The 14,106-nt window shown below is 39.2% G+C and overlaps 1 protein-coding gene across 1 annotated transcript in view; it reads right to left on the reverse strand.

The window, feature by feature from the left end:
- The window catches only part of RTP1 (receptor transporter protein 1), a 16,292-nt gene extending 2,474 nt beyond the window's left edge, over nucleotides 1–13,818 (reverse strand). The window contains exon 1 of the mRNA XM_011383434.1: nucleotides 13,799–13,818. Coding sequence (XP_011381736.1) covers nucleotides 13,799–13,818 — 20 coding nt within the window. The remainder of the gene's footprint in view (nucleotides 1–13,798) is intronic.
- Nucleotides 13,819–14,106: the final 288 nt, after the last annotated feature.

Genomic DNA, 14,106 nt, shown 5'->3' on the forward strand with positions numbered 1-14,106 from the left:
TGGGTCTAAGTGACCAGAGATAGAGTGGGGGTCCTAAAAGGAGGCTGAGCTTCAGACCATCTTACTCTGGCCCTACGAAAGAAAGGGCATGTGAAGGCAAGGACCTGGGAGCTGGCTTAGCTTCACCTTGTTGCCCCTGGAGGCATCATCAGGATCTGGCTGCTATGGTAACCACGATGCCTTAGAGAGCCAAAGAGAAATAAGAGCTGGGAAGATTAGACCCGTTAATAGATGCAGCAATAATAATAAACTCACTCTCTGCACCCCTACCCTTCTTGTGACCAGCACTTTGCCATTTACAAAAACTGTTGGAGGTCTCTTGACCCATGATTTTTATTGACACTGTACAGATCAGAAGCCTGGGATTCGCCTAGCTTATAAATGGCAGAACTTGTATCCAAATCCAAGCTGTTGAGCCCCTACTAATTCTTTAATTAATTCATACATACTCATATGCCAGGCTCTCTGCCCAGTGATTATAACTGGGTTTGTACCTAATAACTAGAATGCAATGGGATCCATGCTGCGACAGCCATATATAAGAGCAGCCACCTGTGCACAAAGGTGGGAGCCATTGCATCAGCCTGGCAGGAACAGAAAAGATAATTTTCAACTCGATTATAGAAGAGGAGCACGAGATCCATGGGAAAAACAGCCTTTACTATGGGTGCTTCTCCTGCTACCTTTTAATAAATTATTTTACCTTTATAAATGTCATACAGATTTATTGTAGAAAAAGTGGAAAATATAGATAAAATAATCCAAAAGTAAGACTCTTTCTAATACCCATGCTCAAAATAATCACTTGCCTGCCATTTTCTGTACATGTATGTGTGTGTCCATATGTATGTGCATGTATGTTTATATATACACACACATTTTACATGCCACACTGTAGTATATCATGAATAGTAATATATCATGAATATTTTTCTAGGTTTTTAATATTATTCCATCTTGTAGTCTTCCTATATTCTGTTATATTGTTGAGCATAATTTATTTAGCTAGTCCTCTATTTTGGGCATTAAGTTTTTTTTTCAGCCTCTCACATTTACACTTTTGCTACCTATTTGTATAAAACTTATTGATGAAGCTCATGGACCTGCATTCCAGGCATCAGAGATGATACAGTTGGAAACATATCTCCTTGCTTTCTGCAGAAGCTTAGTGTAGCTAGAAGAATCTGAGCAGGCTCTTTAAACAGTATGACCCGCAGATCCTAAAGTTAAGAGGTGAAAAAGAAAAGCCTAAATCTTCCATCTGATGCAGGAGACCATCTTCCAAGTGCTCCTCCTGCCTCTGCATGAATGCTTGATGCCTTGAATAAAGAAGCAGCATCTGTAATGATTAAAAGCAGGGACTCTAGAATTACTTGCCTGGGTTTTTTGGGAGGGCGGGGGTGGTGAGGGAGTGTAATTTCCTTGTATCTTCATAGGTAGCTAGCTATTCTAATGTATTTAATGTATGTCATTTCATTCTGGCAAAGCATGTATTGGTGTTTTATATGAATATATTTTAAATTTGTATAGTAATAGCTATCACTATGCAGCAGTTAACTAGATATCAGGCATTGTCCTAAGTGCTTAATACATATTAATTTATTTCAACTTAATAACCTCTCTAGGTAGCAGCTGCAGCTCCATTTTGCAGCTCCATTTTGCAGATATGTAAGCTAACACAGAAAGGTTTGATAACTTACCCAAGATTCAACAACTAATAATGAAACTGGGATTTGAACCTATATGACTGTCTTCAAAGTCCCAGCTTAATCACTACACTTAGCCAGCATGGAATCTGGAACAAAATATTTGCTAAATAAATGTGCCTTTCTACCATCTCATCACTGGATTTGACCATTTCAGACTCTAAGAATTGAAATTCATATCATTCAGCAAATGGTTCACTAAAGCACACTGAGGCCACAGTTCCCAGGAAGATGAGTGAGTATTATTTGATGCGCCCAGTCTCCTTGTTCCTACTGTGGATGCCACCTCTACTGCTGGATTACTGGAGCAACAGTGTCCACAGACCCCTGATGCTCAGCGTAAATATTTTAGAATTAAAAGAGAAATTTAGCTTGCCAAAGAAACTAGAGTACATAAAGCCATCTCTAGGTACACCATTCCTGTGAAGCCATAATCATTTGATGACAGGCACCTGGGTTCAGTGGAAAGAGCACTGGACTGAAAGTCAGGAATTATGTACCTCAGTTTTGCTACTTGCTGGCTCTATGACCTTGAGCAAATCATTTCTCTTGGCCTCAGTCCATCTGTTCATTGAAGAATTAGAGTAGATGGCAATGCTGAGGTCCCCCCTGACTGTGGCTGTATATGGTTTCAAAGAACCTTGTACTTAGAAACCTGAATTTTTAAAAGCAGGAGGTAGGATAGAGGCCATTGGATGGAGGAGGGAAGTTTCTAATGAAGTGCCTGGAGTCGAAGTCTGTCTCCTGGGGGGTTGCTTTGTAGCTAAAGAGCTCTGGCGGAGGTGTCACTTCACAAACTTTGTACTGTACAGAGTAAGAAGAACAAATTAAATCTGAGCCACTGCATGCTAACACTGAGAAGGATTTTTAAGCTCATTAAATTTTTGATCCTTCAAGTCAGTATTTTTGCCTCCGAAATAAGGCAGTCGATGTCCAGAGAAGTAAACTGACTTAACCAGCCTCCAAAGTGTGATGGGAGATGTCTCAGGCTGTAGTCACGGGCCAAGGTGAGAATGGGTGGGTGCTGAGAACATTCTCAGAAAGTGTGTGAAGCTGAGAAAAGGTTATAGAATTCGTAATGGAGCCAGAATGTATTACCTAACACCAGGAACAAATTCTCTAGAAGTATTTTGCATTTGTTGCTACAATAAACATTATGATGAAAAACAAGAACACAGAAAGTAAGAATCACCAGAGTTGTGTGTATTATGTGTGTGTGTGTGCGTGTGTGTGTGTAACCAGCTGATGCAATCCCCATTGGCACAAATTAAGTTTAATTTAGAGCCTGAGCTTGCTATGCAGAGGCCAGTGTAATACATCCTTCTGTATAGCAGAATATTTTATCTAATAAAATAGTATTTCTATCAAGACAAATAACTCTATGGTATTGCAACTTGCTCTATATCAAATGAGTTCTGATACCCTGAAATCCATGATTTTGAAACTGCCAATCTAGACATCTTTAAAGTCAATGGCCTCACTGTGGCCAATTTCTTGAAGTTTGTGATCATAATTTAAATCCATAAAATAGTTTAAAAATAAATCTCCAACTAGAAAATAAGAGTGATAAAAAAAGAGAGAGAGAGAAAAAAAAAGAAAGAAAAACGTTTCTCTAATTTGTTGTTTGGCTCGATAAGAATTATTTTATAAAGCTTATTATTCTGTTGTTGCTCATCAAAATATTACAAAAATAAACATTGTCACTCTGGAAATGGTGCACTAATGAAAAATAATTCTTGACTAGGGTCAATATCATATTCCTAAGGGGCATTTGGGAAAAGGGAGGGATATGTTTGGAGCTAGATCAATGACTAGAAGTTTCTACTGGCACTCAGTGCCCAGAGACCAAGGACCTAAATGTGCCTGACAGTTCCACAATTAAGAATTTTCCTTCCCAGAATGTTCCATCCTTGCTGAGCCTAAATAGTAAGCTCCTCCATAATCTGTTGGTTTGTTGGTACAAAGAGCCCAGGTAGTAGTCTCAATTTCCACTTCAATTTCCAATGTTTTGTTCCCTGATGGAAATATTTCTCCCTTGGGAACCAAGACCACTAGCTCAGCTGAGTCCAAAGTGGTAGGAACAGGAAGCAAAGGAAAAATAAAATACAAAAAATCTAAATCACTAGTGTATTTTGAGAGGTCATTTTGAGAGAGCTTTTCCAACTCAATTCTTGGAGCTGGGAAAAATGGCATCGAATCTTGGTTGCTAATTCAGAGTATATGTCACATCCTACAGAACATTAGCCTAGCCCTGCAAAGTGCCATCACCTAGATGGTTCTAAAACTGAATCTCCTAAAGGCCATCCAACTGCTCGGTCAGGCCAGCTGCTTCAGGAAGATAGGGAATACAGTAAGCTGAATGAATTACTTGAACATGAGCTCATTGCCAGATTTCATTTGCTTTAAAATGAGTTCCCAGTAGAAGCAATGCTATACGGAATATTACAATGATAACAGAGTATTCTCTAAGTCCACTGCTGAGTGTCCAAATGTCAATACCAGAGATCAATGCTTAATCCTTGATAAGGACACAATTCTATAGGGAACTAGAAACCATCTAGTGGCAGTTTGATTACACTGGACCATTTCTAACAGGGAAGGAGTAGACCTTTGTTCTCACTGGAGTAGACAATTACTATAGATATAGGTTTGTCTTCCTTCTCCACAGTGCTCCTGCTTCTTGTGGACTTTCAGAATGCCTTATTCACTATTACATACTCCCCCACTTAGGCCTCTCAACTTAGCTGCTTAAGCTTCCTCACTGCATAGTGGTTGATTTCCAAGAAGAAGCATCCCAAGACGAAGGAAATGAAAGCTACCAGTACTCTTTAACCAAGGATCAGAAATCCCAGAACATCGTTCTCATCATATTCTATTGGTGAAAGCAATCACAAGGCCAAATTTAAGGAAGTGGGAAATAAACTTCAATTCTTGATGGGGAAGTGGCATGTGCCTCCAGGGAGGGAAGGAATCAGTGGTGGTCATCTTTGGAGTCTGTCTACCACAGTGCCTGATCATTTTTCCTTATCCTCCAAAAAGCTTAGCGCCTTGAGAAAGTTATGTCACATTCTATGGTGTAAGTAGAGATTGATATTATATTGCAAAACAATAAACTAAGGATCAGAGAGGAAAAATAGCTGAAGAGTAAACTAAATCCAGCAAACTCAACTCCAAAACGTTAGCAGAAAGGAACGGTAAGGCTGCTCACCTTGAACACAGCAAAGGAAAGCATCACAGATACCTAGCCCACCACTACCACCCACTTCTGCATACCCAATCTTGATGTATAAGAATCCTTTCCTTTCCTTTTTCTCCTTCCCTCATTACCACCATTGAGCTTCTCTTCTGTGCCATTGCTCAAGGCACTATCAGAGCTACATCCATGCCTCAGCCCCACTTGTCTCAGCCACAGACTAAAACTTAAACTGTCCCAGTCTTCAAGCTCTTGAACTCTTATCCCCACAAACTCTGTTTTCCTTTGTGTTTATTTTGAGCACATGACCTGGTTTTTGAGAGAGCCATTTACCAGGAAATGTGATATAGCTATTGACAAAGGAGGTAAACAAACAAACAAAAAAAGATGGAGCATTGAGAAAAATTATCAAGTCCTCAAAAACTATTGTCTCCATTTTCAGGATATTTGATTCAAAATAAAAGAAAGCCTCTTTCCCCTTATTTTAAAGCAGGGGCAAGGCCTAGCAACATTACACATGGGGAAGCAGCAAATTTTTAATTTATTCATTCAAAAAACTGAATTCTTAACTACTATGTGCCAGGCTCAATACTAGGTACTTGGATATAATAATTAATTAGTCCCATCCATTCCAGGTCCAATGCCATCAATCAGCCAGGTGACCCAGACTAACTCAGAGCATTTTATGACCTATGTCATAAGAACTGAACCTTATGTAGACTCCTATTGCCAGGCAGCCACTGGAAATGTATTTTCTTCAAGAATGAATTGTGGCCCCTCTACCCTGGAAGTGGGTTTCCTGAGGCGGGCTTAGAAAGATATGCAGTTGTTCAACTCTAACAAGATGGTTTTTCACGGAATATCTGAAAGGCATAAGGGCATAGTACATTATCAGAAAGCCTTACTGTGGTTGAATATCATACTCATGGAGTTCAGAGGACAGGGCACAACTTCTCTTTACTTTTCTGTCAAGTCACCCATTAGAACACTGAGAATCCACCTAAGATGTGTGTCCAGAACTTTCCCTTCTCTCTCTGATATTCTTTCTGTCTTCTATCTCTTCAGCTCTTCCGCTTTATCTTTAAGGCCTTGATTTAGTCTTCAAAGTGGAGCATCTAAAAGCAAATACGCCTTTTTTCTACTGATTGCAGAAAATTGTAGGTGGTCAGTATCAGTAGAAAAAAGGTATATTTGATTCAAATACATTCAAAGGTGTGTTTGAATCTGCTATGATTCATTAGCAATGTTTCTGTCCCTTCATTCTATTAGATTAGAGACCCTCTACTCATCAAGGTGAAGGGAAGAAGAAACTAAAGGGTGGAGGAGAAAGAAAATTCTCTCATGCCACACACTGCCCTCCCTCCAACAACCATGGGAAGAACAGCAATGAAGAAAAAGTCTGATTCTCAACCTTGCAAGTGAGAAGGAACTGCTCTGGACAGCAAATGTGTGTTTCATAGCAGCACAGAGTAACCCCGGATCACATTTGCATTCAATTACTTTGGCTGAGCCTTTACCATGTAACTTGGAAATAAAAGTATATAGAACAGAATCAAGGAGTAGAAGGGTTCTGGGAAATTACCTAGTCCAATCCTGATTAGATGCACCAGTGACTGATTCATCACATATGAAACCTAAAACAGGCATAAGATAATCGGCTTTTAATTTAGTGTGAATAGGACTCTTCACTTAGAGTGAGAAAACTTTTCACTGTCGACCTTCAGACAGACCAAGTGATACAGGATTCAGGTTACTACCGAAGTCCAGGTAATCATGGACACCTGTTGACAGTCCAGCAGTAAACCAGCCTGAGTGTGAACACCCCAGGGCCATTGAGCTCACTCTCTCCAGAGGCAGAGGATTTATCTACCTTTCGGCTGTTAGAAAGCTCTTCTTGGCTGTATGCCAACCTCTCACTCTCTACTCTCACTCTCCACTCCCTGTGCCTTCCGATACAGAGCACTTAACAAAGTGCCAGCCCACAGTAAGCAATCCATAAATATTAATACTTTTAGAGAGGAGGAAATGTGGTGCAGTTTCTCTGACAGAAGCTTCTATTTAAATAATTTATTAGAGTCTGCATTGCCAGAACACCACTGCTTATTTTATTCTTTAAACAAGAAAGCTTCTAAGAATACCTCATATTGAACTGAAACACAGCTTTTGGAGAAAGACAGTACTATTTATCCTATTCACTGACATAATTTTCTGTAATGGCAAAAGCAACAGTCTTTATTTGTTTATCTGTATATGGAAACTTTCAAGCACATATAAAAGTGGGGGGAAAATGAAACCGCACCTACCCATCGCCCAGCTTCAACAACCACCAGTCGTCTCTAAAACATTTTCTTTAACACAATATCTGAGATGTCCTTTAAAATAATATGAGTGGGGGTACATATGAAACATAATTAACCATGAGTTCGTAATTGTTGCCACTGGGTAGTGAGTATATGGACATTTATTATACTATTCTCTACTTTTTTACGCTGAAAATTTCCATGATAGAAAGTAAATAAATAATTTTTTTGTTCTTTTGCTCATCGTCCTCTCCTTTAAAACCATGAACCCATGCACCTAGAGGTACCTATGGGCTTCTAACTTACCCCTTTGTGGTCTGAGTTTTTCCATGCATCTTCCCATCATTGTACTGAAAACCTTATAAATATAAAACAGTCTGAATTTGTTCTTTTTCGGCCTCACATATATTTACCAACAAATGTCTATATTTGAAATACATAGTATACACATGATACGTGGGTAATTAGTAGTGCCATTATCCAGATGCCTAGCTTCTCGGACCAAAAGAATTTCCTATTAAAAGAATTGGACAATCCTGGTGAAAAACAAAAGTTAAATAAAGTTTCATTCATTCAACATCTGTCCACTTAGTAATTCTTATTTGCTAAACGCTACACAGGTTATGGAGGCACAAAGACAAATTATTCTTCAACCTGCTTTCTCAACCAGTGTTCAGGTAAATTTTATAGTGTTGATAAAAATAAAAGACCATAGGGATCTCCAGCATCTAGAATATTGCTCAACATGTAGTAGATATTCAATAAATATTTGTTGAGTGAATAATGTATGAGTGCATTGTTGGATATCACATTCTAATGCCCAGCCTCCCAACGATGAATTAATTATAAAGAAGTAATTTTTGAAATTCAGTGGAAAAAATAGGGAGAATTTACTCTCCCATAGTCATCTTTCTAGGGCCTCAACTTTTGACTGGCTTTGGTTTAGAGGTTAATTTGAGAGTTTAAAGGTAACTTTCTGGTTGCAATATTTAATAGAGGTGAACAAAATTGGAGAGTCATGTGCAATATAAAAACAAAACAAAAGAGCAAGGAAAAAAACAGGTGCATTCTTCACAGCTGTTCCCACTTTATTAAAAACTGCTCTCACTTTCTCTTAGAAGCCAACATTATCTTTCAAGGATCTAAGTTAATTTCATTGTAGATCTGATTCAGGAGCAAAGGAGTAAAGGGTTCCTCACTTATTAGCCACTTGGGAGCTGAGAATCTTCAGATTCCAGATTCTCTCTCTTTGGTGCCCCAGAGAAGTTAATACTTTCCCCAGCACCCAATTCTAGGCCCAGAGTGTGACTCCTGTATGAATAAAAGAAAGATGTTCTAGGGAGAGAGAGCCTATCCCGAAATGGATATAGGTCACACCTACCTTGGAGTTGGGCGGCAGGATGTTCATTGCCAGAGAGAGCCCAGAAGAGAAGCAGGAAAGTGAGGCCTGAGGCTAGACCTGGCAATAGACTGGGACTGGGAGGCTGGCCCACAAGGCAAGTATCAAGTCAGTTTTCCTGCCAGCTGTCTGAGGCACCAGATCCAGAAGCTGCATTTCCGCTCTATCAGATACCAGGAGTCAAGCCCCAGCTCAGGGAGCCTTGACAAGCTCCACCAATAGAAAGCCAAGGGACTGGAAACTCCTTATCTGAGTGCCGTGGGAAACGGGTCCAGAAGGCCCAAGCATATAAACACACCAGCCCAGAAGCAGCCAAGTCTTCCCCAGAGTGAGCTCATGGGTTATAGTGACCCAGGCATTGCCCCACATGACAGCCACCTTAGGGCTTTGGCATCCACAACCTTTCCAGCTTAGGAGGTACCTTTAAACTTTTCTTTGGATTCTTTGCCACTGTTTGACTAAATTGTATTTCAAACACCTGGGACCTACGCTCCTGGAAGCAACCTGAACCTCACTTGACTAAGTGGTGCCACATACCCCTGCATATACATAGGTCTGTCTTAGGTGTAAATATGATACTCAGTGCCTATCTACATATATGAACTCTCAGAACTGTAGGGGGAGTGATAGTATTAGCAAGAATCATGTGGAAAGAACAAGAAAGAGAAAATTCTGCATTCTGTCACTGACTTTCTGTGACCTAGAAACTTGGCCTGCCTGGTCCTACATTTCCACGTCCCTAAAATCGTAAATTGTACTCTATGTCTTTAAGTTTTCTCCCTGCCCTAACAATTTGTGGACCCATAATTACATGAAACACCTATAGCTTTTATATTTCATATAATAATAAAGGCAGGATTTTCTTCCTCAAAACCTCTCTAGAGTCTCCAAAATATATACAAGGAGTTACTTACTATTTTCCCAATGAAGATATATTGCTATGCCCATAATTTTTACTTATTAAATATTTTCTGAAAAATAAGGACTGATGGCTGTCTTTTCAATGACCAAAGTTATAAAATAATCACACTCTAATCCAGATACCTCTAGGTTATTTTTTACCTGAATCAATGTGTCCTCCAAGCTTTTTCTGTTCAAGTAAACTCAACAGAGTCTACAAAAGAGGGATGCACCAGTGTGGGAATCAAGCCCTGCTCTGTGCTTTGGTGCCACCACACGGGGTTAATGACTCTGCGTGGCACTCAAGTTCCCCAGTGATCCCATCTCAGTGTAACTCACCAAGCACAGCTCTCACCACCTTACCCATTTTTTTCAACCCACCTAGCTGGTGCCTCTCTTTTCCCAGAACAGGACCTGGAATCCCACCTTTTTCTTTCTCCTTGCTCTTTATTCCACCTGAAATGCCTTATTTCTATCTTCATAGAACACCATTTTACTCAGCCTGATATGCTCACTCCTATATACTGGGACAGGGGAAGGGAGTTCCTGTGGTATCTATAGCAGCCCACATTTTCCATACCACATTTACAAGGATTGCTAGCATTCAGTGAGCACTTACTATATGCCAAAAAGGCACCCTGCTAAAGATTTACATTTTATCCTCACATTAACTCTATGTTTTTCTGCCTTTCATGAATGATAAGCCTTCAAATGGTTCAACTACTTGTTCTGGGTCACTTGGTCAGAAGGTGACAAAGGAGGGATTTGAACCTGGGCAGTCTGATGACAGTACCCACTCTGTTAACCACTGTGCCAGGTGATGGCAGGATTATCTGTCTTCTCCAAGAAAAGGTGAGAACTTTGAGGTCAGGTTCCTCCTCCAGCTTACTCACTAACATATGGAGTACAGTATTAAAAGAAGATGGTGTTCGATGAATGAGTTACAATCCTGCCTGCACTGAGAAGATTCTTCCACTGTTTCCTCCAAGAATATACTTTCTCTACATCCTTAGTAGGAAATTTCCAAGACATTCACAAATGGTCTACCACCATCCTTAATTCCTGGAGCTGTGGTAATTGTGTTCTTTGATTGTTTTTGCACATTTAGGTAGGAGATAGATCTATAATTTCCCCAGGCTACTGAAAATTAAACTGCAAGTCACCTCTGGGGAAAAGAATCCTGAATTCAGGCTCCAGGTTTTCCATAGATGGAGATCAGCTAAATAGAGACTTACAAAGCACTCCCCTCAGGGAATAGATTCCCAGCCAGCCCTTGGGGCTGGCAGGGACCAAACCCAGAAGGTGCCTTTCCTATGAAAGAATTCCAAGCAGGGCAAAAGTGGCTGCTTTTTGACCATGGGCAACCTGACCTCAGTTTCTCCTTAGAGGACAGCCATACTTAAAGTTTTGACAGCTTGGCTTATTCTGTTTAGCTAATACATTGGCTGCACTTAGAGTAAGGCTTTATTTTCCATTGGTTTGTTTTTTTAGAAAGTTTGCCAGTGATTCATCCAGTTTCATTCCATAAGACTTGGATTTAAGCATTAGGATATAGTAAACATCTGTCCACAGCCTTGCCTTATAACTAGAAAGAGACATACTTACATTGTAGGTACATGGATGGGCTTCATTTAGCACAAAGGCTGGTACCAACATATTAATTTGCACATAACTGATTTCACACTGACAGCCAAGTCAAATTTCAATCTAGTTTTATCTGTAAACACATTAGGTGTTTACATTATGAAGGCTTGATGTTATAGTCCACATAGTTCCATCTCTACATGTCTAAGATGCATACTACAAGAACCAAACAAGTAATTATAGAAGAATTTTACTCACCCGCTTTTCCAAAAGGAGACAAAGTGATCAGTCACAAGCTGTAGCAACATTTCTCATATTTCTTTGTTTCTCTCTTCTACTTTCTACCTCTGTGTCCTCTGGTACCTCTCCTTTGCTACCTCCACCTCTCTACCACATCACCCACCTCCAGTCTCTGTGGCCTCAGTTTCCTCATCTCTCATCCCTACCTTTCTCCTTAGGTCATTTTTCTCTGCCATGGAATCCTTTTTGACCCATTCTCACAAAAGTGTAGAAACCGGGCTGACAATGACACTTCTAAAGTGGGAGGATGGGGAGAGCATGGGGGAGGGGAGGGAAAGGTTGTTCTGGCGCCAGGCATTATGGTGTTCAGTTTGGTGGACTGGAGGGAGAGAGAAGTATGTGGATAATACCTAATTAATATTAATTTTCACATCAGAGTCTTAATGCTAGATATACATACAATCATAAATTTATTTTATTTAGTGCCTCATCAAGTATTATTATAATAATGAAAATAGAAATTAATATACGCTCCAACTTTCTTGAAAAAAAGATCAAAATAGCCCTCAAAGATACATAAAATATAACAATATTGTCTATTTTAAAATAGCCAAAAATATGAAATAAAATAACACATGCATTTTTCTTTAACTTACAATCCTATGTTTAGAAATCGATGCCTAAAACATATTGGTAAAAACTGAAAATCATGTACACAAAAAGCTATTCATTCTAAGATTATTTATAGTAGCCATAGATTGGAAACAACCTAAATGCTTATGAATAAGGACTAGATGAATAAAATATGGAATATCCACCCAATGGAGAACTATAGAGCTGAACAAAGGGCTGAGAATTGTCCCTATAAGATGTTATAGAGCAATTGCCAAGATATACTCCTAACTTTAAAAAAGTAAAAAGAAATAACCAAAGGGCAAATGTATATAAAGATTGCTACCTTTAAAAAAAAAAAAAAAAAAGATTGCTACCTTTAATCTTAGAATAAGAGATAAATATTTACATATATTAAAATAAATGGAAGGATAAATTTTTAAAAAACAATGTATATTATTGTCTATGAGGGAAAACAAGAACGGGGTGGGTCAATTATGAAAAGAAAGACAACCAGGAATTATGTGCCTCCTGATAAAATGCTATAGAAATTGTACAATACTAACAATGAAACATTCATATTAAAAAATTTGACCAAGCTAGAGGAAACACAGAGTATGGGAGAATATCTCAAATAACACCACAAGGATGCTATCGGCAAAGTCCAAAATGTGACAGATTCTGCAAGAAGCATGATTTTTCCCCAAATAAATAAATGCCAAAGAAAAAATAAAGGAGGAGAAACTATTTATTAATTAATAGAGGATTGACACATACAACCAAATGTGATATGTGGACCCTCTTTGGATGCTGATTGATTCAAGTAAGCTATAAAAAGACATAACTGAGATAACATGGAAAATTTGATTATGGATTGAGTTAGATGATTCTGAGGAATTATTAACAATGTTGTAAGGTATGATAATGTCCTTGTGGATTTTTAAAACCTGTCCAAAATTCTTAAAGATGCACATGGGAGTATATAAGCATAAAATGGCATAATATTTAAGACTTGCTTCAAAATTCTCCGGCCATGAACAAAAAAAAATAAAAGGAATCGATGCAAATATGGCAAATCTTGACAACTTTAGCCTGGGGGATGACTACATGAAGGCTTATTGTATTATTTTCTCTACTTTTAAGTATGTTTGGAAATTTCATACTAAAAAAAATTTTAAATCAGTGAAAACAAAACAGGGTAAAAAAAGAGTGGAACTGTTAGATGGATCCTAGACTAGAGTTCATGCACAAATGAATTGCATGTACTACGATACACACAGGACAAAAGCGGTCACAAACTGGCTCTGTTTGTAGCCACCAATGTGAAAAGGAAATAGGAATAGTGAGAAGGTTCTCAGTGATTATACAACAAAACACATTGGGTGAAGCACCATTCATGATGCAAAGTCCTAAGCAAAACCTCTCCTGTGGGTCTTCATTAGAGAGCCACTGAGAGGTGCTTCGAAAAGCACCATCCTCAACAACATGTTCAAAACAAACCCAGGAAGGCTTCCCTGGGGCTGTGACTGACCTCCAGGGCCTGCACTTCACCATCGAGCTCTCCTTGTTCTGCGACCCCTGAGAAACGCCTAGAGCTCAGGCGTGGAAAGCAGTGTAGACCTAGCACTCCCTCACTTCCCTTTGTATTCTCTGAAGTGCTTGGGACCAAGCACGGCTCTCTGTTCTTCCCTACTGGGAACTCTCTGTGGAGCCTGCAGTTGAGCTTTTGTAATACTCTCTGAATTAATACGTGAGGACTGGATTATTAAGGAGCTTCCTCAATAGCACAAATGCTCTGTGCTATCCATTTTACAATGGTTTCCAAATCGAGCTCAGTTTGAAATATGTCAAACATGCTCTTTACCTGAGTAATTTGTCCGCCATATTTTCCATCTTTAAAAATAAAATGAAGACACTGTCACTGTGAAATTCAAATCTAACTGGACAAATTTTCACCACTTAGATGATGTATTTGAAACAGTCTGATCTAAATTAGAGGCCGAGTGGTATACGTAAAAGTTACGAGGAACCCTGAGTGACAGAAGGAAGAAATAATCATCTTTCAGGGTGGCTGAAACTGAAGTATAATGAAAGGCCATGATGAACTTAACCTGGAGAAGTTTGCCATGCATGCAAAGACCCTGCACAGAGAAAATAGAGGTCTCACTCAAA

The sequence above is a fragment of the Pteropus vampyrus genome, unplaced genomic scaffold (assembly GCF_000151845.1).
Source record: "Pteropus vampyrus isolate Shadow unplaced genomic scaffold, Pvam_2.0 Scaffold14, whole genome shotgun sequence".
Classification (NCBI taxonomy): domain Eukaryota; kingdom Metazoa; phylum Chordata; class Mammalia; order Chiroptera; family Pteropodidae; genus Pteropus; species Pteropus vampyrus.